This window comes from Ranitomeya variabilis, chromosome 6 (assembly GCF_051348905.1).
Source record: "Ranitomeya variabilis isolate aRanVar5 chromosome 6, aRanVar5.hap1, whole genome shotgun sequence".
In the NCBI taxonomy this organism is placed as follows: Eukaryota; Metazoa; Chordata; class Amphibia; order Anura; family Dendrobatidae; genus Ranitomeya; species Ranitomeya variabilis.
In genome coordinates this window covers 582,291,780-582,313,335 of record NC_135237.1, presented here as the reverse complement: position 1 = coordinate 582,313,335, position 21,556 = coordinate 582,291,780, and the positions used below count along the sequence as shown (strand labels likewise).

Below are 21,556 nucleotides of genomic sequence, written 5' to 3'. Positions count from 1 at the left end.
ACCGTGTGCAATGCCAAAAGCATACCTGGAATCAGTGTAGATATTTACAGTCTTACCTTCTGCTAGTTTGCTCTGCTTCTTGTGCAGACATATGAGCTGGCATTGACTCTGCCTTGATTACCTCATGTTCTGAGACCACAGCATATCTGGTACAGTAGCGTCCTTGGTCATCTTGGTGACGGGATCCATCTACAAAAAGCTCAAAATCAGCATTAGAATGGGCACACTAGAGACCAGCCGTTTCCTGAGACATCAATTCTAGACAATCATGTGGTTTGGAAACCTAATCTTGTTCCTCTGGATCCATTCTAGAAAGAAAAAGTGTCCTTGCTCATGTCACCTACTCCTCCCCCCTTTGGATCCATAGGAACTAGGAGAAGAGTAGCGGGGTTCAAGACAGTGCACCTTTTCAAAGTCACATTAGTAGGCATGAGAATAGCACACTGAAGTCGCAGCTGTCCAGCCATGGACATGTGGCTAGGTTGTACTTGGTTAAGGATACTATGTACATCGTGTGGGGTGTGGACCATCAGTGGGTAATCCAAAACAATCTCTGAAGATTTGTGTAGCAACAGCTGGACAGACAACACGGGCCGAACACAGAAGGGGCTTCCTCTTGCCACCGTATCCAGGCGGCCGCTGTAATAAGCAACAGGTCTCTGTTTGTCTCCATGAAGCTGAATCAGCAATAGGTGAGCTCTGTCTGCAAGGCAGTCTGCAATACTGTACGGCAGTGCTCGGGTGTCTTGGAATCATATACGGGGCCTGCAGTGTGTAACACTATATCACAGGGCAAATTCCCTCTTTGGATGGACATAGCGTCTCCTGGATGCAAGGGGCCATAAGCGGCAAGGTAGGCCTGACACTCTTGGGCTATGGCTGGGCTTCCCTTTTCTAGCTATCTGTTGGGCCAAACAACCTCTATGTGACAGGGTAGAGTTAGCTGGGTTCACTATGGCTCCTACCTGGTGGGTAACTATGTCCCCATACCTCACTGAGAAAAGAACCTGGGATTCCTGAGGTGTGATGTAGTAACATGAATGACAGGGAAACCAAACTTCAGATTCCTAGAAAGTCTGGCCTTGTAGGTGTGTAGGTTTCACGGGAAGAGGAGATGTAGAGGCCTTTCCGGGCTGGGGGGTCTGCCATCTACACCGATTAAAGCAAGCTCTTGATCTGAGAATTGACATGGGGCTGGGGAGGGAGATTCCCAGACAGGGTTAAAAGGGATATTTTAGTATGAGACTAGATTTGTGTAAGGTGGGGAGGGCAGGGGCTGAACTCTGTTACATAGACTCTGATAAAGAATGAAGCTTCGTCCTTGTACTGCGGACTGCGGTGGGGTGGGGGCTGTATTTGGAGCGGGGAATTGCTGTCAGCGTTTAGCAAGGGAAAGGTGGGGGCTACGACCCTGAATCTACTCGCTCCACAATTGTAACAGACCTCTCTACACTGAGAATTAGTAACTCCGCATACATCACAAATCCACCCAACAGGATCATAGAATAGAGGCGCACTAAGTTTTGGCAACCCAGTATATATTGGTGGTTTGGGATTGAGGGGCACAGAGCTTACAGTCGGGAGAAGAGGCTTAATTTACCAATCTTTCAATTATTTACAAGTTTTCCTCCAAGACCAGGCATAGGTCTATTTCACTTTCAATTTCATACAGTACTTATTGCTTTAAACACAAATCTCTCAGCGTGTAGTAAACCAAGGACAGAGAAAACTTTGGAATGCAATACATGGCTCCCCTTTCTGTAGCCCACAGCACCGAGGGAAAAAAAATTTCAAGCAGGTCGCGCAGGGGCTCACACGCCCCCCTCCCATCTAGTAACACGGAGATAAGAAGAATCACTGCATTCCTCAGCGCAAGAGGGAGAAGCAAAGCCCAGCTCTTTGCCCCCCTTTCTCTAAGTTCGTAGCACAGATGAGGAAAGAGGAGCGGTCCGCTCCCTCCTCCCCTCTACTACACAGCACTGATACAAGGCTCCGTATCTTCTACAAAGTAACAAATTGCAGCAGTTTTCAGACTTAATTTCTACAAAACTTTCCTATGATCCTCCGTGGTCTGGGCGGAGCCCCAAGGACGGCCCGTACACGCACACGCACCCAGGTTGGATTCTGCACAACACAAACAGGACACACCTACGCTTCTGGAAAGCTCGTCCCGCCGCCATTACAGGGCGATGGCTGGGACTGCATTTTCATCATCAGTGGCACGGCGGCCATTTTACAATCTGTAAAATCACAGTTCAAAGGCATTTTATAACCAAACACGGGTTCTACATTGTCTGATCCTCCCTCTCCATCAACCTATTTTCATCCTTTGTTCTTTAAGCTTCGCGCAGCTCGCAGATGAGCTTGCGCTTGTTCTAACAATCCTTTATCGTTCAACATGCCTCGTTTGTTCTCTATGAGATTATGCCACATAGCCGGCTGTAGTCTCCCTGACGAGGGCAATCCTACATGCTTATACAATCTCTCAACATTCTTGACTGCCTTCTTGCCCTCCCATGACTCAACTATTGCCTTGACTTCCACAGAATCCTCATCTAACTTGTGGGGCACAGACTTCTTTTGCTTTAAGATACGCAGCATGACTCTTACAGAATACTATGTCCTCCTGCAGTAGGCCACTGGCAGCGATCTTCAACACTGGTTTTCTAAAAACACGGAGCCTCTCGCTCAATATTTCCTGTCCCTAAACTAGAACAACAGTGATTAACAGGCTATCCTGCCACGATATTCCAAACCGTCGGGAGGCGGTCTCCTAGTGAGAGCCCTCCACAGAAATACAGGTGGTCCCCCTCCGGGACGTCTTAATTACCTAGCTGGTACAATATCACAGAGGCTGCGTCTCCTATCGCTTCCTCTAAGCTGCCCCACAATCTACAACTAGCTCAATTTTTCACTCCACTTCACTACTAGATAACAGTCACGGGTAGGGTGGTTGAACGGAGTACAATGACCGGTGGAGGAGGTGTGGTGTACACAAGAACGCGCAAAATGCGACGTCTCTCAGTTGCTGGTTCAGAGCGTGGCACAGGATCACATTCGATCTCACCACTCGATCGGTCACCTCCCGGACCCAAGGAGACCACAGAGAAACAAATAACGGCTGAGACACTAGCAAGTGTGACACATACAATGTATATGATCGCCACTTACCGTGTGCGGAGGGTGATCAGTCCTCGAGGTCAGCCACTACGGGTATCATCCACAGACATCCAGGCATGGGTCCAGGGGGTCTCGGATCGCTGGCCACGCCCCCCGTTGGGCTGCCAAATTGTCGGGGTCGTAAACGACAATATACCCTCATTCACCAGTCATTCCAAATTAATATGTGTGCAAGGCATCTGGTACCGGATAAGAATGAGTCAGACAGGTAGCTGGTTCAAACTTAGTTAATGCCCCGTGCGTCCACACATGTCCGCAACGGTCACACCAACTGGCTTTATTCTAAAATACACAATACTATATTGAGTGTTAGGGGAAGGCGTGCATTAGGCGGGGTTTAAGCTAGCATTCAGTCTTTCTGATTTGTTCTGACATCTTCTGGTGGATCCTCCTTTTCTTCACATTCCTTAAGTTTCGATTTCGAAGAAATGAATCTTAACCCTTCGGACACTAAACTGAAACGAAACTGAACACTGGCAGCCATCTTTAAATACAATTACATTTGCATTAGCAGGGGAAAACTTATTGTTTCACAGTATAAGATATATAAAAGTACAAAGGTATATAAGAAATATATTTTCACCTTGACAATACCACACTCGGACTAGTTGGTCCACACAGTTCAGGAGAAATCTGCACTTTGTACTCGTTGTGTTTAGCTGCTAGTGCTTACTGTGGTTGACAGATCTACCGATGGAAATTCGCAATATGTACTCCTTATTTTTCTAGCCCAAATCTGTGGCCCAATATCTTACTATAATAGAAGAAAGAACCTCATGTCTTTCGAGAGAGACTAGACCAGTTTCAGCTGGTACTAGATGGGAGAATTGTCTGTTGCAGCTACAGAGGTCGTAAACATTCTTGTGGTGGGAGGGAATGAGAGGTTTAGGATTCACACACACAGCAGCAGAAGCAAAGAGAGAAGGGGGGGGGTCAGAGCCCACAGCGTGCGGGATAACAGGGAAAATAAAAAATCGTCTGCGATTTTATTCTTTAACGTGACGGGGGCGCCCTCTCCTCGGGCTTCTTCTCGGGGGCGCCCTCTCCTCGGGCTTCGTCTCGGGGGCGCCCTCTCCTCGGGCTTCGTCTCGGGGGCGCCCTCTCCTCGGGCTTCGTCTCGGGGGCGCCCTCTCCTCGGGCTTCGTCTCGGGGGCGCCCTCTCCATTCCCTCTGTGCTGAGATCCTGTAGTTGGCCTTTGTGTAGTGTCAGCCATGTGAATGGTGGCTTACACTAATGTTGCGTTACTGATGTTGTCATTTTCTCTTTTTTTATTCTTTTCTTTGTTCTTCATCTTTTAGATTCTTCAGACCGGGCAGGAGATCATGGAGCTGGACACGAGTGGTTTTGTCACCCAAGGCCCGACTGTATATGCCGGGAACATCGGAGACAACAAGTACATCGTTCAGGTGTCACCACAGGGGATCCGGCTGCTGGAGGGGGGTGAGTGGGTATAGCGGCTCTAGTACCATCAGCGTGGGGGGAAAAAGGGAAGCCTCTGCTGCAGAGATCACCTAACATGTGAAATATACCACAGCCAGCAGCGGGGGTGATACAGTAAAGCCTCTGCTGCAGTGATCACCTGTACATGTGGAATATACCACAGCCAGCGGGGGTGATACAGTAAAGCCTCTGCTGCAGTGATCACCTGTACATGTGGAATATACCACAGCCAGCGGGGGGGGATACAGTAAAGCCTCTGCTGCAGTGATCACCTGTACATGTGGAATATACCACAGCCAGCGGGGGGGGATACAGTGAAGCCTCTGCTGCAGTGATCACCTGTACATGTGGGATATACCACAGCCAGCGGGGGGGGGATACAGAGAAGCCTCTGCTGCAGAGATCACCTGTACATGTGGAACATACCACAGCCAGCAGCGGGGGTGATACAGTGAAGCCTCTGCTGCAGTGATCACCTGTACATGTGGGATATACCACAGCCAGCGGGGGGGGGGGGGGGGGGATACAGAGAAGCCTCTGCTGCAGAGATCACCTGTACATGTGGAACATACCACAGCCAGCAGCGGGGTGATACAGTGAAGCCTCTGCTGCAGTGATCACCTGTGCATGTGGGATATACCACAGCCAGCGGGGGGGGGGGATACAGTGAAGCCTCTGCTGCAGTGATCACCTGTACATGTGGGATATACCACAGCCAGCAGGGGGGGGGGATACAGAGAAGCCTCTGCTGTAGAGATCACCTGCCCTTATGGAATATACCACAGCTGCGGGTGGGGGGGTGACTGGCTGGAGCCATCAGTCTGGTGTCCGATGTTTCCGGCCTTAGTGGGGGCGCCGCTGGTTTCCGGTGCTGTATCCTCCCTGTCTTGCTTGCAGTCAATCAGCTGCAGATCATCCCCGTGGACCTGGGCTCCCCCATTGTGTATTGCGCCGTGGCCGATCCCTACGTGGTGATCCTCAGTGCAGAAGGTCAGGTGTCCATGTTCCAGCTGAAGGGCGACACATATGGAGGCAGAACCCACAGACTGACCCTGCAGAAGCCCAACCTGCACTACGTGAGTAACCGGTGCGGTGCCGCCATCACGCCGTCCAGTCACAGCCTGACACCAGTGCCTCCTCTTTCGCCTGCAGCAATCTAAAGTCATTGCTCTGTGCGTGTACCGCGATGTCAGCGGCATGTTCACCACGGAGACCCGGGCGTCACAGGCCAAGGAAGAGGGCAGCAACCTGAGCATGGCGGAGGACAGCGTAATCCAGGACATGAGGTGAGTGCAATGTCAGAGTCCCCGTGTGACGGTTATCCTCTGCTGAGTTGGTCATGTCCTATGTACCAGCCTCCCGTGTGACGGTTATCCTCTGCTGAGTTGGTCATGTCCTATGTACCAGCCCCCCGTGTGACGGTTATCCTCTGCTGAGTTGGTCATGTCCTATGTACCAGCCTCCCGTGTGACTGTTATCCTCTGCTGAGTTGGTCATGTCCTCCGTACCAGCCCCCTGTGTGACGGTTATCCTCTGCTGCGTTGGTCATGTCCTATGTACCAGCCCCCCGTGTGACGGTTATCCTCTGCTGAGTTGGTCATGTCCTCCGTACTAGCTCCCCATGTGACGGTTATCCTCTGCTGAGTTGGTCATGTCCTATGTACCAGCCCCCGTGTGACGGTTATCCTCTGCTGAGTTGGTCATGTCCTATGTACCAGCCCCCCGTGTGACGGTTATCCTCTGCTGAGTTGGTCATGTCCTCCGTACTAGCTCCCCATGTGACGGTTATCCTCTGCTGAGTTGGTCATGTCCTCCGTACCAGCCCCCGTGTGACGGTTATCCTCTGCTGAGTTGGTCATGTCCTATGTACCAGCCCCCCGTGTGACGGTTATCCTCTGCTGAGTTGGTCATGTCCTCCGTACTAGCTCCCCATGTGACGGTTATCCTTTCCTGAGTTGGTCATGTCCTCCGTACTAGCTCCCCATGTGACGGTTATCCTTTGCTGAGTTGGTCATGTCCTATGTACCAACCACCTGTGTGACGGTTATCCTTTGCTGAGTTGGTCATGTCCTATGTACCAGCCCCCTGTGTGACGGTTATCCTTTGCTGAGTTGGTCATGTCCTATGTACCAGCCCCCCGTGTGACGGTTATCCTCTGCTGAGTTGGTCATGTCCTCCGTACTAGCTCCCCATGTGACGGTTATCCTTTCCTGAGTTGGTCATGTCCTCCGTACTAGCTCCCCATGTGACGGTTATCCTTTGCTGAGTTGGTCATGTCCTATGTACCAACCACCTGTGTGACGGTTATCCTTTGCTGAGTTGGTCATGTCCTATGTACCAGCCCCCTGTGTGACGGTTATCCTTTGCTGAGTTGGTCATGTCCTATGTACCAGCCCCCTGTGTGACTGTTATCCTTTGCTGAGTTGGTCATGTCCTCCGTACCAACCCCCTGTGTGACGGTTATCCTCTGCTGAGTTGGTCATGTCCTCCGTACCAGCCCCCGTGTGACGGTTATCCTCTGCTGAGTTGGTCATGTCCTCCGTACCAACCCCCTGTGTGACGGTTATCCTCTGCTGAGTTGGTCATGTCCTCCGTACCAGCCCCCGTGTGACGGTTATCCTCTGCTGAGTTGGTCATGTCCTCCGTACTAGCTCCCCATGTGACGGTTATCCTTTCCTGAGTTGGTCATGTCCTATGTACTAGCTCCCCATGTGACGGTTATCCTTTCCTGAGTTGGTCATGTCCTATGTACCAACCACCTGTGTGACGGTTATCCTTTGCTGAGTTGGTCATGTCCTATGTACCAACCACCTGTGTGACGGTTATCCTTTGCTGAGTTGGTCATGTCCTATGTACCAGCCCCGTGTGACTGTTATCCTTTGCTGAGTTGGTCATGTCCTCCGTACCAACCCCCTGTGTGACGGTTATCCTCTGCTGAGTTGGTCATGTCCTCCGTACCAGCCCCCGTGTGACGGTTATCCTCTGCTGAGTTGGTCATGTCCTCCGTACTAGCTCCCCATGTGACGGTTATCCTCTGCTGAGTTGGTCATGTCCTCCGTACCAACCCCCGTGTGACGGTTATCCTCTGCTGAGTTGGTCATGTCCTCTGTGCCAGCCCCCTGTGTGACGGTTATCCTCTGCTGAGTTGGTCATGTCCTCTGTACCAGCCCCCGTGTGACGGATATCCTCTGCTGAGTTGGTCATGTCCTCCGTACTAGCTCCCCATGTGACGGTTATCCTCTGCTGAGTTGGTCATGTCCTCTGTACCAGCCCCCGTGTGACGGTTATCCTCTGCTGAGTTGGTCATGTCCTCCGTACCAGCTCACCCATGACTGTTATCCTTTGCTGCGTTGGTCATGTCCTCCGTACCAGCCCCCTGTGTGACGGTTATCCTTTGCTGAGTTGGTCATGTCCTATGTACCAGCCCCCCACACTGATCTCTGGTTGTTTGGCATCTTCTCCTCTCTTGCAGTCACTCGGTGGACGATGAGGACGAGATGCTTTATGGCGACTCTGGATTCCTGTCCAGTCCCAGTAAGGAGGAGCCGCGCCGGGGTAATGCCTCTGATAGGGAATCCTCCCAGCACAAAGTCGAGCCCACCCACTGGTGTGTCCTAGTGAGAGACAGTGGTGTAATGGAGGTGAGCGCCATTTATCAGGATGTGTCTGCAGCTCTCCTCACACCATGACTCTGGGAGATGACTCGTGCATCAATAGTATGCCCCATGTGTGTACGTTCTGGATGTGGTGCACCCGCTGGTCCATGGTTCTCCATACCAGCTCTGCCATACATCACATTTCTCAAGTGTGGCTCCGTGTCCACATGTCATGATGACGACCATTCCGTGCACCTCCAGTCTTACATAGTCTCTCCTTCCTCACAGATTTACCAGCTTCCTGAATGGCGCCTGGTGTTTCTGGTGAAGAACTTCCCCATGGGGCAGCGGGTCCTCGTGGACAGTTCTTCTGGCCAGACGTGTGCTCAAGGGGAAGCCCGGAAAGAAGAAGCCCGGCAGGATGAGATGCCATTGGTCAAAGAGGTGTTGCTGGTTGGGCTTGGAAACCGCCAGAGCCGGCCTTACTTGTTGGTGAGTAGTGTGTCTGCCCGTCCGGCCCTCCCGTAACACATGTTGCCCTTTTCCTCTTCCATATTGGACAGTAACCCAGTGCTGTGCTCTTCCTTTCTCCAGGTCTTCGTAGACGCGGAGCTGATGATTTATGAGGCGTTTCCTCTTTCTCATGGAGGACAGGGAAACCTAAAAGTTCGTTTTAAAAAGGTTAGAAGTGCAGTTCTCCACTTCTCATATTCTGCCTTCGCACTCTGGCCCCTGCACCTCCCCTGCCGTGTCCTCCGTTGTCTGGCCCCCTCGCTTCCACCGTTTCCTCCGCTCTCTGGCCCCCTCACCTCCCCTGCCGTGTCCTCTTCCGCTCTCTGGCCTCCTCACCTCCCCTGCCGTGTCCTCCTCCGCTCTCTGGCCCCCTCACCTCCCCTGCCGTGTCCTCCTCAGCTCTCTGGCCTCCTCGCCTCCACCGTTTCCTCAGCTCTCTGGCCCCCTCGCCTCCACCGTTTCCTCAGCTCTCTGGCACCCTCGCCTCCACCGTTTCCTCAGCTCTCTGGCCCCCTCGCCTCCACCGTTTCCTCAGCTCTCTGGCCCCCTCGCCTCCACCGTTTCCTCAGCTCTCTGGCCCCCTCACCTCCCCTGCCGTGTCCTCCTCCGCTCTCTGGCCCCCTCGCCTCCACCGTTTCCTCAGCTCTCTGGCACCCTCACCTCCACCGTTTCCTCAGCTCTCTGGCCCCCTCGCCTCCACCGTTTCCTCAGCTCTCTGGCCCCCTCGCCTCCACCGTTTCCTCAGCTCTCTGGCCCCCTCGCCTCCACCGTTTCCTCAGCTCTCTGGCCCCCTCACCTCCCCTGCCGTGTCCTCCTCCGCTCTCTGGCCCCCTCGCCTCCACCGTTTCCTCAGCTCTCTGGCACCCTCACCTCCACCGTTTCCTCAGCTCTCTGGCCCCCTCGCCTCCACCGTTTCCTCAGCTCTCTGGCCCCCTCGCCTCCACCGTTTCCTCAGCTCTCTGGCCCCCTCGCCTCCACCATTTCCTCAGCTCTCTGGCCCCCTCGCCTCCACCGTTTCCTCAGCTCTCTGGCCCCCTCGCCTCCACCGTTTCCTCGGGTCTCTGACACCCTCGCCTCCACCGTTTCCTCGGGTCTCTGGCACCCTCGCCTCCACCGTTTCCTCGGGTCTCTGGCACCCTCGCCTCCACCGTTTCCTCGGGTCTCTGGCACCCTCGCCTCCACCGTTTCCTCGGGTCTCTGGCACCCTCGCCTCCACCGTTTCCTCGGGTCTCTGGCACCCTCGCCTCCACCGTTTCCTCAGGTCTCTGGCACCCTCGCCTCCACCGTTTCCTCAGGTCTCTGGCACCCTCGCCTCCACCGTTTCCTCAGGTCTCTGGCACCCTCGCCTCCACCGTTTCCTCAGGTCTCTGGCACCCTCGCCTCCACCGTTTCCTCAGGTCTCTGGCACCCTCGCCTCCACCGTTTCCTCAGCTCTCTGGCACCCTCGCCTCCACCGTTTCCTCAGCTCTCTGGCACCCTCGCCTCCACCGTTTCCTCAGCTCTCTGGCCCCCTCGCCTCCACCGTTTCCTCAGCTCTCTGGCCCCCTCGCCTCCACCGTTTCCTCAGCTCTCTGGCCCCCTCGCCTCCATCGTTTCCTCAGCTCTCTGGCCCCCTCACCTCCCCTGCCGTGTCCTCCTCCGCTCTCTGGCCCCCTCGCCTCCACCGTTTCCTCAGGTCTCTGGCACCCTCGCCTCCACCGTTTCCTCAGGTCTCTGGCACCCTCGCCTCCACTGTTTCCTCAGCTCTCTGGCACCCTCGCCTCCACTGTTTCCTCAGCTCTCTGACCTCTACTACCTTACCTCTCTCTTTTTTTCCCCCAGGTTCCACACAATATTAACTTTCGTGAGAAGAAGCGACAATCCAAGAAAAAGTGTGAAGGGTCGAGTGAGGACTTTGGGGCTCGAGGTCGTGTGGCCCGTTTCCGTTATTTCCAGGATATCTATGGATACTCGGGGGTGGGTACCAATCGCTGAGCTCTACTTCCCTGATGGTGGGTTCTGGTCTTATTTCCACCTTCTGTCTTCAGGTGTTCATCTGTGGACCCTCCCCTCACTGGCTCATTGTCACACCCCGTGGCGCCCTCCGTCTTCACCCCATGACCATCGATGGAAGTATCGAGTCATTCGCTCCCTTCCATAATGTGAACTGCCCACGAGGCTTCCTCTACTTCAACCGACAGGTGATGAACGGCTTGTTAGCTCAGGGAATGGCGTTATCTGCCTCATTAGTCCGGGGTCATGGAGTTATGTCGGGGAGGGGGAGGCATTATCCGTCCCCTTCAGCATGGGGGGGATTACTACCTCTGGTGTTGATCTCCATAGGGCGAGCTGCGCATCAGTGTCCTCCCCGCATATCTTTCCTACGACGCTCCATGGCCTGTGAGGAAGATTCCCCTGCGCTGCACTGCACACTATGTCTCCTACCATGTGGAATCCAAGGTAAGTCCCTGCTCCCAGTGTGCTGTCTGTGTTACTGGTGTTCCTGGCCTATAAGTACTGAACAGTGAGCACCACATCTCACTGGGGAGTTATTAATATTCACTTCATCCAGGGGTCACAATCACCTCTCCATGTTGGGGTCGCCCCCAGCCATCCTCAGTAAGAAGATTCTGCTCAGATCATCTCCGCCATTTGCTCTTGTGCACATGAGACCTCTGCTCCTATCATCTGAGAGTAGTCATCATCTATGAGAGTAATCCTCTGCCAGGTCACTGTGGTCTGCTCTCCTCCCTGTAGGTTTACGCTGTGGTCACCAGCGTGAATGACACGTGTACCCGAATCCCTCGCATGACCGGGGAAGAGAAGGAGTTTGAGACGATTGAGCGAGGTGAGATGGTCTGCAGCACATTACGTCTCATGTAGAGGGTCAGTCTGTTCCAGTCCCATATGTCTGCATGCTGGAGGGTAACTTCTTGTTTTGTGCGAGCTGCAGAGTCTCCCCAGCCGAGTTATTCATTTATGGCATATATAATAGTTTCGCTATATATTCAGGATCCGTATTCCCCATATTCTTTGCCTCCTCACATCTTCTCTCCTACAGATGATCGCTACATTGCTCCTCTCCAGGAAGCCTTCTCCATCCAGCTCATCTCACCCGTCAGTTGGGAGACCATCCCCAATACCAGGTAGTGTCCCGCTGAGTCCTCCTACTGGGTAGTGTTGTCTGTCCTTCGAGCTCCTTATACACAGTAGTGGCGTGTGTCCCGCCGTTGCCTCCTTCTGATGGCCGGTAATAGCACGTGTCCCATTTCCTGCTGTTGGCCGCGTGTCCCGCCACCTACTTCTCCTGACCAGTAGTGGCGAGTTCCGCCATTTCCTTCTGTTGGCCGGTAGTATCGCGTGTCCCACCATTTCCTTCTGTTGGCCGGTAGTGGCGTGTGTGTCCCACCATTTCCTCCTGTTGGCCGGTAGTGGCGTGTGTCCCGCCATTTCCTCCTGTTGGCCGGTAGTGTCGTGTGTCCCACCATTTCCTTCTGTTGGCCGGTAGTGGCGTGTGTGTCCCACCATTTCCTTCTGTTGGCTGGTAGTGGCGTGTGTCCCACCATTTCCTCCTGTTGGCCGGTAGTGGCGTGTGTCCCGCCATTTCCTCCTGTTGGCTGGTAGTGGCGTGTGTCCCACCATTTCCTCCTGTTAGCCGGTAGTGGCGTGTGTCCCACCATTTCCTCCTGTTGGCCGGTAGTGTCGTGTGTCCCACCATTTCCTCCTGTTGGCCGGTAGTGTCGTGTGTCCCGCCATTTCCTCCTGTTGGCTGGTAGTGGCGTGTGTCCCACCATTTCCTCCTGTTGGCCGGTAGTGGCGTGTGTCCCGCCATTTCCTCCTGTTAGCCGGTAGTGGCGTGTGTCCCGCCATTTCCTTCTGTTGGCCGGTAGTGTCGTGTGTCCCGCCATTTCCTCCTGTTGGCCGGTAGTGGCGTGTGTCCCACCATTTCCTCCTGTTGGCCGGTAGTGTCGTGTGTCCCGCCATTTTCTTCTGTTGGCCGGTAGTGGCGTGTGTCCCACCATTTCCTTCTGTTGGCCGGTAGTGGCGTGTGTCCCGCCATTTCCTCCTGTTGGCTGGTAGTGGCGTGTGTCCCGCCATTTCCTTCTGTTGGCTGGTAGTGGCGTGTGTCCCACCATTTCCTTCTGTTGGCCGGTAGTGTCGTGTGTCCCGCCATTTCCTTCTGTTGGCCGGTAGTGTCGTGTGTCCCGCCATTTCCTTCTGTTGGCCGGTAGTGGCGTGTGTCCCGCCATTTCCTCCTGTTGGCCGGTAGTGGCGTGTGTCCCGCCATTTCCTCCTGTTGGCCGGTAGTGTCGTGTGTCCCGCCATTTTCTTCTGTTGGCCGGTAGTGGCGTGTGTCCCGCCATTTCCTTCTGTTGGCCGGTAGTGGCGTGTGTCCCGCCATTTCCTCCTGTTGGCCGGTAGTGGCGTGTGTCCCGCCATTTCCTCCTGTTGGCCGGTAGTGTCGTGTGTCCCACCATTTCCTTCTGTTGGCCGGTAGTGGCGTGCGTCCCGCCATTTCCTCCTGTTGGCCGGTAGTGGCGTGTGTCCCGCCATTTCCTCCTGTTGGCCGGTAGTGTCGTGTGTCCCGCCATTTTCTTCTGTTGGCCGGTAGTGGCGTGTGTCCCACCATTTTCTTCTGTTGGCCGGTAGTGGCGTGTGTCCCGCCATTTCCTCCTGTTGGCTGGTAGTGGCGTGTGTCCCGCCATTTCCTTCTGTTGGCTGGTAGTGGCGTGTGTCCCACCATTTCCTTCTGTTGGCCGGTAGTGTCGTGTGTCCCACCATTTCCTTCTGTTGGCCGGTAGTGGCGTGTGTCCCGCCATTTCCTTCTGTTGGCCGGTAATGGCGTGTGTCCCGCCATTTCCTGCTGTTGGCCGTCTGTCCCTCCCGCCACCCACTTCTCCTGACCAGTAGTGGCGTGTTCCGCCATTTCCTTCTGTTGGCCGGTAGTGGCGTGTGTCCCGCCATTTCCTTCTGTTGGCCGGTAATAGCGTGTGTCCCGCCATTTCCTCCTGTTGGCTGGTAGTGGCGTGTGTCCCGCCATTTCCTCCTGTTGGCTGGTAGTGGCGTGTGTCCCGCCATTTCCTCCTGTTGGCCGGTAGTGGCGTGTGTCCCGCCATTTCCTCATGTTGGCTGGTAGTGGCGTGTGTCCCGCCGTTTCCTTCTGTTGGCCGGTAGTGTCGTGTGTCCCACCATTTCCTTCTGTTGGCCGGTAGTGTCGTGTGTCCCACCATTTCCTTCTGTTGGCCGGTAGTGGCGTGTGTCCCGCCATTTCCTTCTGTTGGCCGGTAATAGCGTGTGTCCCACCATTTCCTGCTGTTGGCCGTCTGTCCCTCCCGCCACCTACTTCTCCTGACCAGTAGTGGCGTGTTCCGCCATTTCCTTCTGTTGGCCGGTAGTGGCGTGTGTCCCGCCATTTCCTTCTGTTGGCCGGTAATAGCGTGTGTCCCGCCATTTCCTCCTGTTGGCTGGTAGTGGCGTGTGTCCCGCCATTTCCTCCTGTTGGCTGGTAGTGGCGTGTGTCCCGCCATTTCCTCCTGTTGGCCGGTAGTGGCGTGTGTCCCGCCATTTCCTCCTGTTGGCTGGTAGTGGCGTGTGTCCCGCCGTTTCCTTCTGTTGGCCGGTAGTGTCGTGTGTCCCACCATTTCCTTCTGTTGGCCGGTAGTGGCGTGTGTCCCGCCATTTCCTTCTGTTGGCCGGTAATAGCGTGTGTCCCGCCATTTCCTGCTGTTGGCCGTCTGTCCCTCCCGCCACCTACTTCTCCTGACCAGTAGTGGCGTGTTCCGCCATTTCCTTCTGTTGGCCGGTAGTGAGTGTGTCCCGCCATTTCCACCTGTTGGCTGGTGTTGGTTTGTGTTCCGCCACTTTCTGTTGTCAGACCCACTGGTGCAGCAATGTGTAGGGATCTTCTTTTGTGGTGGTCAGGGCGTTGCCACTCGATCGGGGTACTGGTGATATTGGCCTCTTATGGACTGGTCAGGTAGCAATGTGTGACGGTCTGGGGGCCCCATGGCACATTTTCTTGCCTCTTTATCCCTTTGCTCGAGTCTCTGTTACTTCTTACCTCTTTGGGAGGCTGAGCGTTTGGCACAATGCCATTTTTTTACTGCAGATTTCACACTTTCCATAGCTGCAGCATTCACAGACCCTTGTACACATCCCACACACTCCGCAGACCAGTCCCCCGTTTTGCCCTAGTGCCGGTTTGTGTTTTCTTCATGTAATTTGCTTCACTACTTCGTCCTGACCTGGAAACAGACTGCAGCGATGGTAGTGTTCGCTCATTAGTTTGCGGATTCATCTTGCTCAGTGTGCGGCCTCTAGTTCTTTCTCTGAGTCGTTGGGATTAATGTTTCCTTGTCCTGCGTTGCAGGATAGATCTGGAGGAGTGGGAGCACATCACTTGTATGAAGACTGTCAATCTGAAGAGCGAGGAGACAGTATCTGGGCTGAAGGGGTACATCGCTGTGGGAACGTGTCTCATGCAGGGGGAGGAGGTGACCTGCCGCGGTCGGGTGAGTGATGTCCCTGCACTATGCCAGTTGGATCGTTGGCGCTGGACGAGTCTTGTCTAGTTGTGCGTCCGTGGCGTCCTGTGCAGCTTTATACTACAGAACTAAACTCGCCCTCCGTCATCTGACTCATTTCTAGATCCTGATCATGGACATCATTGAGGTTGTACCGGAGCCTGGGCAGCCGCTGACCAAGAATAAGTTCAAGGTCCTTTATGAGAAGGAGCAGAAGGGTCCGGTCACGGCACTGTGTCACTGTAATGGGTACCTGGTGACAGCCATCGGCCAGAAGGTAAAGTTGCCACATCGGTTAGCGCACGACCACCTGATAACATGGCGTCCAGCTAGTCGTAAAGCAGAGCCCCGGCGCGACAGATGGGGACTTCCCTACAATATGGAACCATCATCTTCTGAACACTTTCTCCCCTCAGATCTTCCTGTGGAGTCTTAAGGACAATGACCTGACAGGAATGGCATTTATTGACACCCAGCTGTACATCCACCAAATGATCAGCGTGAAGAACTTCATCCTGGCTGCCGACCTAATGAAGAGCATCTCTCTGTTGCGTTACCAGGAAGAGAGCAAGACTCTGTCCCTGGTCAGCAGGGTAAGTTCTTCCCCGGTGTGGCCAGGGAGATCCTATGGCTACCTTCTGATCACGTCTCCCTCTCACAGGACGTGAAGCCCCTGGAGGTCTACAGTGTGGAGTTCCTGGTAGACAATGGTCAGCTCGGCTTCCTGGGTAGGTGATTGGTGAACTTGCGTCACGATGGCGGCAAGGAGTGGCGTTCTCACTATTGGCTTCTCTTATGTTCTAGTGTCGGATCGAGACAGAAACCTGATCCTGTACATGTACCTCCCGGCGGGTGAGTGCGGCGTCGGCGGTCTACTGTCTCCGAGCGTCCATGCTGTGTATTCGTACTTTTCCTTCTGATTTTCCTCCAGGAGAATGGTTCTCTGCTCACAAACATCTGAATTATCTATTATTACATTCTGTTTCCTATCATTTGTCCAGCTAAAGAAAGTTTTGGTGGCCAGCGACTCCTGCGGCGTGCAGACTTCCATGTAGGGTCCAATGTGAATGCTTTCTGGAGAACTCCATGTCGGGGCGCCAGTGAGGTCTCCAGCCGTAAAACCGCATTGTGGGACAACAAACAAATCACCTGGTTCGCCACTCTGGATGGAGGACTAGGCATGCTACTCCCGATGCAAGAGAAGACGTACCGGAGGCTACTGATGTTACAGAATGCCCTGATCACACACATACCGCACCACGCTGGCCTCAACCCCCGGGCCTTCAGGTAGGAGGCTGATCACCCTCATTCTGCTCCCCTGGGCCTTCAGGTAGGACTCAGCTGATCACCCTATACCTCAACCCCTGGGCCTTCAGGTAGGAGGCTGATCACCCTCATTCTGCACCCCTGGGCCTTCAGGTAGGACTCATTCTACACCCCTGGGCCTTCAGGTAGGAAGCTGAACTCCCTCATTCTACACCCCTGGGCCTTCAGGTAGGAGGCTGAACTCCCTCATTCTGCACCCCTGGGCCTTCAGGTAGGACTCAGCTGATCACCCTATACCTCAACCCCTGGGCCTTCAGGTAGGAGGCTGATCACCCTCATTCTGCACCCCTGGGCCTTCAGGTAGGAGGCTGACCTCCCTCATTCTACACCCCTGGGCCTTCAGGTAGGAAGCTGAACTCCCTCATTCTACACCCCTGGGCCTTCAGGTAGGAGGCTGAACTCCCTCATTCTGCACCCCTGGGCCTTCAGGTAGGAGGCTGATCACCCTATACCTCAACCCCTGGGCCTTCAGGTAGGACGCTGATCACCCTCATTCTGCACCCCTGGGCCTTCAGGTAGGAGGCTGAACTCCCTCATTCTGCACCCCTGGGCCTTCAGGTAGGAGGCTGAACTCCCTCATTCTGCACCCCTGGGCCTTCAGGTAGGAGGCTGATCTCCCTCATTCCGCACCCTCTGGCCTTCAGGTTGGATGCTATTGATCACCCACATACCGCACCCCTGGGCCTTCAGGTAGAAGTCAGCTGATCACCGTATACCTCAACCCCATGGCCTTTAGATAAGGGGCTGCTGATCACCCATATACCTCAAGTTCCGCGCCTTCAGGTAGGAGGTTGATCACTCACATACCGTACCCCTGGGCCTTCAGGTAGGAGGCTACTGATCCCCCATATATCGCACCCCTGGGCCTTCAAGTAGGAGGCTGATCACCCACATACTGCACCCCCCGGGACTTCAGGTAGGAGGCTGATCACCCACATACCGCACCCCTGGGCCTTCAGGTAGGAGGCGGCTGATCACCCACATACTGCACCCCCGGGCCTTCAGGTAGGAGGCTGCTGATCAGCCAAAAACATGGGCCTTCAGGCAGGAGGCTGCTGATCACCCACCATGCCGGCTTCAACAACGCATCCTTCAGGTAGGAGGCTGCTGATCATCCACACACACCAGACCATCAGGTAGGAGGCTGATCACCCTCATTCTGCACCCCTGGGCCTTCAGGTAGGAGTCAGCTGATCACCCTATACCTCAACCCCTGGGCCTTCAGGTAGGAGGCTGATCACCCTCATTCTGCACCCCTGGGCCTTCAGGTAGGAGGCTGCTGATCATCCACACACACCAGACCATCAGGTAGGAGGCTGTTGATCACCCACATATCGAACCATGCTGGCCTCAGCCCCCAGGCCGTCATGTAGGAGGCTGTTGATCACCCACATACTGCACGATGCTGGTGTCATTCCCTGGACCTTCGGGTAGGAGGCTGCTGATCATTCCTAGATGGCCTCCGCACTGGCCCCAGCAGACTGAGCTCTGTTTATTTTGGACGGACCATGGCACTGGTGTCAGCAGCCCCCCGAGGTCTGTGTATTGGACTCGTTGACTTTAGAATGAGGTCTCTGGATAGTCGCAGTTTGTCACTGTCCACCATTAAGAGCAATGACAATCAGAATGATCATCTACAGTTCCCACATCCGGTCCCGTCACTATTGTCTGCCATCTATTCCAGAATGTTGCACTCCGGTCGCCGGGTCCTTCAGAATACGGTGAGGAACGTGCTGGATGGAGAGCTCCTGAACAGATACCTCTACATGAGCACTAATGATCGTAACGACATGGCCAAGAAGATCGGGACCTCCACCGATATTGTGAGTGTAGACCTCAAGGGTTTCTCCTTGTTACCTTCAGGGCTGTGGTGTTGTAAGCCCAACCTCAATTTCCCTAACTCCTGACTCCACAGCCCCAGTCACTACTGAGCATGTGCAGAAAGTGGAGTCCACTAACAGCTGAGATCAGGAACAGAACAGACATTTATAGGACATTATAATAATAATTTTTATTTCTATAGCGCCAACATATTCCGCAGCGCTTTACAACTTATAGAGGGGACTTGTACAGACAATAGACATTACAGCATAACAGAAATCACAGTTCAAAACAGATACCAGGAGGAATGAGGGCCCTGCTGCTCGCAAGCTTATAACCTATGAGGAAAAGGGGAGACACGAGAGGTGGATGGTAACAATTGCTTTAGTTATTTGGACCAGCCATAGTGTAAGGCTCGGGTGTTCATGTAAAGCTGCATGAACCAGTAGGGTGGTAGACCAAGACCAGAGAGGGGATGTAGGGTGGTGCTGAGCCATGGAGCGCTTTGTGGATGAGGGTAGTAGTTTTGTACTGGATTCTGGAGTGGATGGGTAGCCAGTGTAATGACTGGCACAAGGTAGAGGCATCGGTGTAACGGTTGATGAGGAATATGATCCTGGCAGCAGCATTCAGGACAGATTGGAGCGGGGAGAGTTTGGTAAGAGGGAGGCCGATTAGTAGAGAGTTACAATAGTCCAGACGGGAATGAATAAGAGAAACAGTAAGAGTTTTTGCAGAGTCGAAAGTAAGAAAAGGGCGAATTCTAGAAATATTTTTGAGATGCAGATAAGAAGAGCGAGCCAGTGATCGGATGTGGGGGGTGAATGAAAGCTCGGAATCAAGGATGACCCCAAGGCAGCGGGCATGTTGCTATGGAGTAATGGTGGAACCACACACGGAGATGGCAATGTCAGGCAAAGGTAGGTTAGTAGAGGGAGAGAACACGAGGAGTTCAGTTTTTGACAGGTTCAGTTTCAGATAGAGGGAGGACATGATGTTGGAGACAGCGGTAAGACAATCACTGGTGTTTTCTAAAAAGATCGGCGTGATAGGAGCAGAGGTGTATAATTGGGTGTCGTCAGCATAGAGATGGTACTGGAAACCAAATCTACTGATTGTTTGTCCAATAGGGGCAGTATACAAAGAGAAGAGGAGGGGGCCTAGGACTGATCCTTGAGGAACCCTAACAGTAAGGGGAAGGTGAGAGGAGGAGGAACCAGCAAAACATACAGTGAAGGATCGGTCAGAGAGATAGGAGGAGAACCAAGAGAGAATGGTGTCCTTGATGCCGATGGAGCGGAGCATAGTGAGGAGGAGCTGATGATCCACAGTGTCGAATGCTGCGGAGAGATCCAGGAGAATTAGCATGGAGTAGTGACCATTAGATTTAGCTGTTAGTAGGTCATTAGAGACTTTAGTGAGGGCAGTTTCAGTAGAGTGTAAAGAGCGGAAGCCAGATTGTAGAGGGTCGAGAAGAGAATTATCTGAGAGATAGCGGGTAAGACGGGAGTGGACCAGGCGTTCCAGGAGTTTAGAGATGAAGGGAAGATTAGAGACAGGTCTATAATTAGCGGCACAATTTTGGTCGAGGGAGGGTTTTTTAAGTAATGGATGTATGATGGCATGCTTAAATGAGGAGGGAAAAATACCGGAAGTGAGGGAAAGGTTGAATATTTTTGTTATGTGAGAGGTGACAGCTGGGGAAAGGGACTGGAGGAGATGCGACGGAATGGGGTCACTGGTGCAAGTGGTCGGGCGAGAAGATGCAAGGAGCCTGATTACTTCTTCTTCAGTAACTGGTTCAAAGTCAGAGAGTGAACTAGATGCAGTGGGGGAGGGAGGACAGTGCCTGGTATGAAGAGATTGGGAGATGATTTCCTGTCGAATATGGTCAATTTTTTATTTGAAGTAATTGGCCAGATCGTCAGCGCGGAGATCCGTGGTTGGGGCCTGCTCTCTTGGATTGAGTAGGGACTGGAAAGTGTCGAAGAGACGTTTAGGGTTATTTGACAGTGAGGTGATCAGGGTGTTGAAATAGGTTTGTTTGGAGAGGTGAAGGGCAGAGTTGTATGTTTTTAGCATAAACTTATAATGGATGAAATCTTCGGGTAGATTAGATTTTCTCCACAGACGTTCGGCGCACCTGGAGCACCACTGTAGGAAGCGTGTTTGCAGCGTGTGCCACGGTTGTCACCGTCTGTGCTGAGTTGTTCTATGTATAGGAGGTGCAGCTTCATCCAGGGCACTTTGCAGGGTTTCATTGTAATGCTTCAGAGCAGAATCAGGACATGAAATGGAGGAGATTGGGGCCAATGAGGACTGCAAGTTCTGCATAAGTTTCTGGGTGTTAATGGCCTGGATGTTTCTATAGGTGTGGAAAGTGGGGGTGACCTGAGCGGGATGGCAGTTCTTGATAGAGAATGAAAGAAGGTTGTGGTCAGAGAGCGGGAGAGGGGAGTTTGTGAAATCATCCACTGAGCAAAGTTGGGAGAAGACCAAGTCAAGGGACTTTCCATCTTCATGCGTTGGAGAGTTAGGGTACCGTCACACAGTGCCATTTTCATCGCTACGACGGCACGATTCGTGACGTTGCGTCGTATGATTATCGCTCCAGCGTCGTAGACTGCGGTCACACGTTGCAATACACGGCGCTGGAGCGATAATTTCATGACGTATTTGCGATGTAGAAGCCGTTGGTTACTGTGCGCACATCGTATACAACCTGTGTCACACGATGCAATCATGCCGCCACAGCGGGACACTAGACGACGAAAGAAAGTTTCAAACGATCTGCTACGACGTACGATTCTCAGCGGGGTTCCGGATCGCAGTAGTGTGTCAGACACTACGATATCATAACGATATCGCTAGAACATCACGAATCGTGCCATCGTAGCGATGAAAATGGCACTGTGTGACGGTACCCTTAGTATGCTGCGAGAGGCCGAAAGAGGAGGTTAGAGATAAAAGGTGAGAAGCAGACGGGGAAAGGGGAGAAACAATGGGGATGTTGAAATCACCCATGATAAGGGTGGGGGTGTCACAGGAGAGAAAGTGTGGAAGCTAGGTGGCAAAGTGATCCAGGAACTGATGAGAGAGGGGCCAGGAGGACGATACAGCACCGCCACTCGCATGGAGAAGGGGACGTAGAGTCTGACAGCATGGACCTCAAAGGA

General features: G+C 53.5%; 1 protein-coding gene across 2 annotated transcripts in view; it reads left to right on the top strand.

Moving 5' to 3' along the window:
• The window catches only part of CPSF1 (cleavage and polyadenylation specific factor 1), a 91,137-nt gene that overhangs the window by 68,472 nt on the left and 1,109 nt on the right, over window positions 1–21,556 (top strand). For both annotated transcript variants that reach the window (XM_077271595.1, XM_077271594.1), the window contains exons 19-36: window positions 4,480–4,621; window positions 5,519–5,697; window positions 5,774–5,907; window positions 8,094–8,262; window positions 8,506–8,709; window positions 8,812–8,898; window positions 10,552–10,686; window positions 10,758–10,910; window positions 11,053–11,169; window positions 11,467–11,557; window positions 11,771–11,855; window positions 15,080–15,221; window positions 15,358–15,510; window positions 15,650–15,826; window positions 15,895–15,961; window positions 16,038–16,085; window positions 16,235–16,520; window positions 18,244–18,382. In XM_077271595.1, coding sequence (XP_077127710.1) covers window positions 4,480–4,621; window positions 5,519–5,697; window positions 5,774–5,907; window positions 8,094–8,262; window positions 8,506–8,709; window positions 8,812–8,898; window positions 10,552–10,686; window positions 10,758–10,910; window positions 11,053–11,169; window positions 11,467–11,557; window positions 11,771–11,855; window positions 15,080–15,221; window positions 15,358–15,510; window positions 15,650–15,826; window positions 15,895–15,961; window positions 16,038–16,085; window positions 16,235–16,520; window positions 18,244–18,382 — 2,508 coding nt within the window. The remainder of the gene's footprint in view (window positions 1–4,479; window positions 4,622–5,518; window positions 5,698–5,773; window positions 5,908–8,093; window positions 8,263–8,505; window positions 8,710–8,811; window positions 8,899–10,551; window positions 10,687–10,757; window positions 10,911–11,052; window positions 11,170–11,466; window positions 11,558–11,770; window positions 11,856–15,079; window positions 15,222–15,357; window positions 15,511–15,649; window positions 15,827–15,894; window positions 15,962–16,037; window positions 16,086–16,234; window positions 16,521–18,243; window positions 18,383–21,556) is intronic.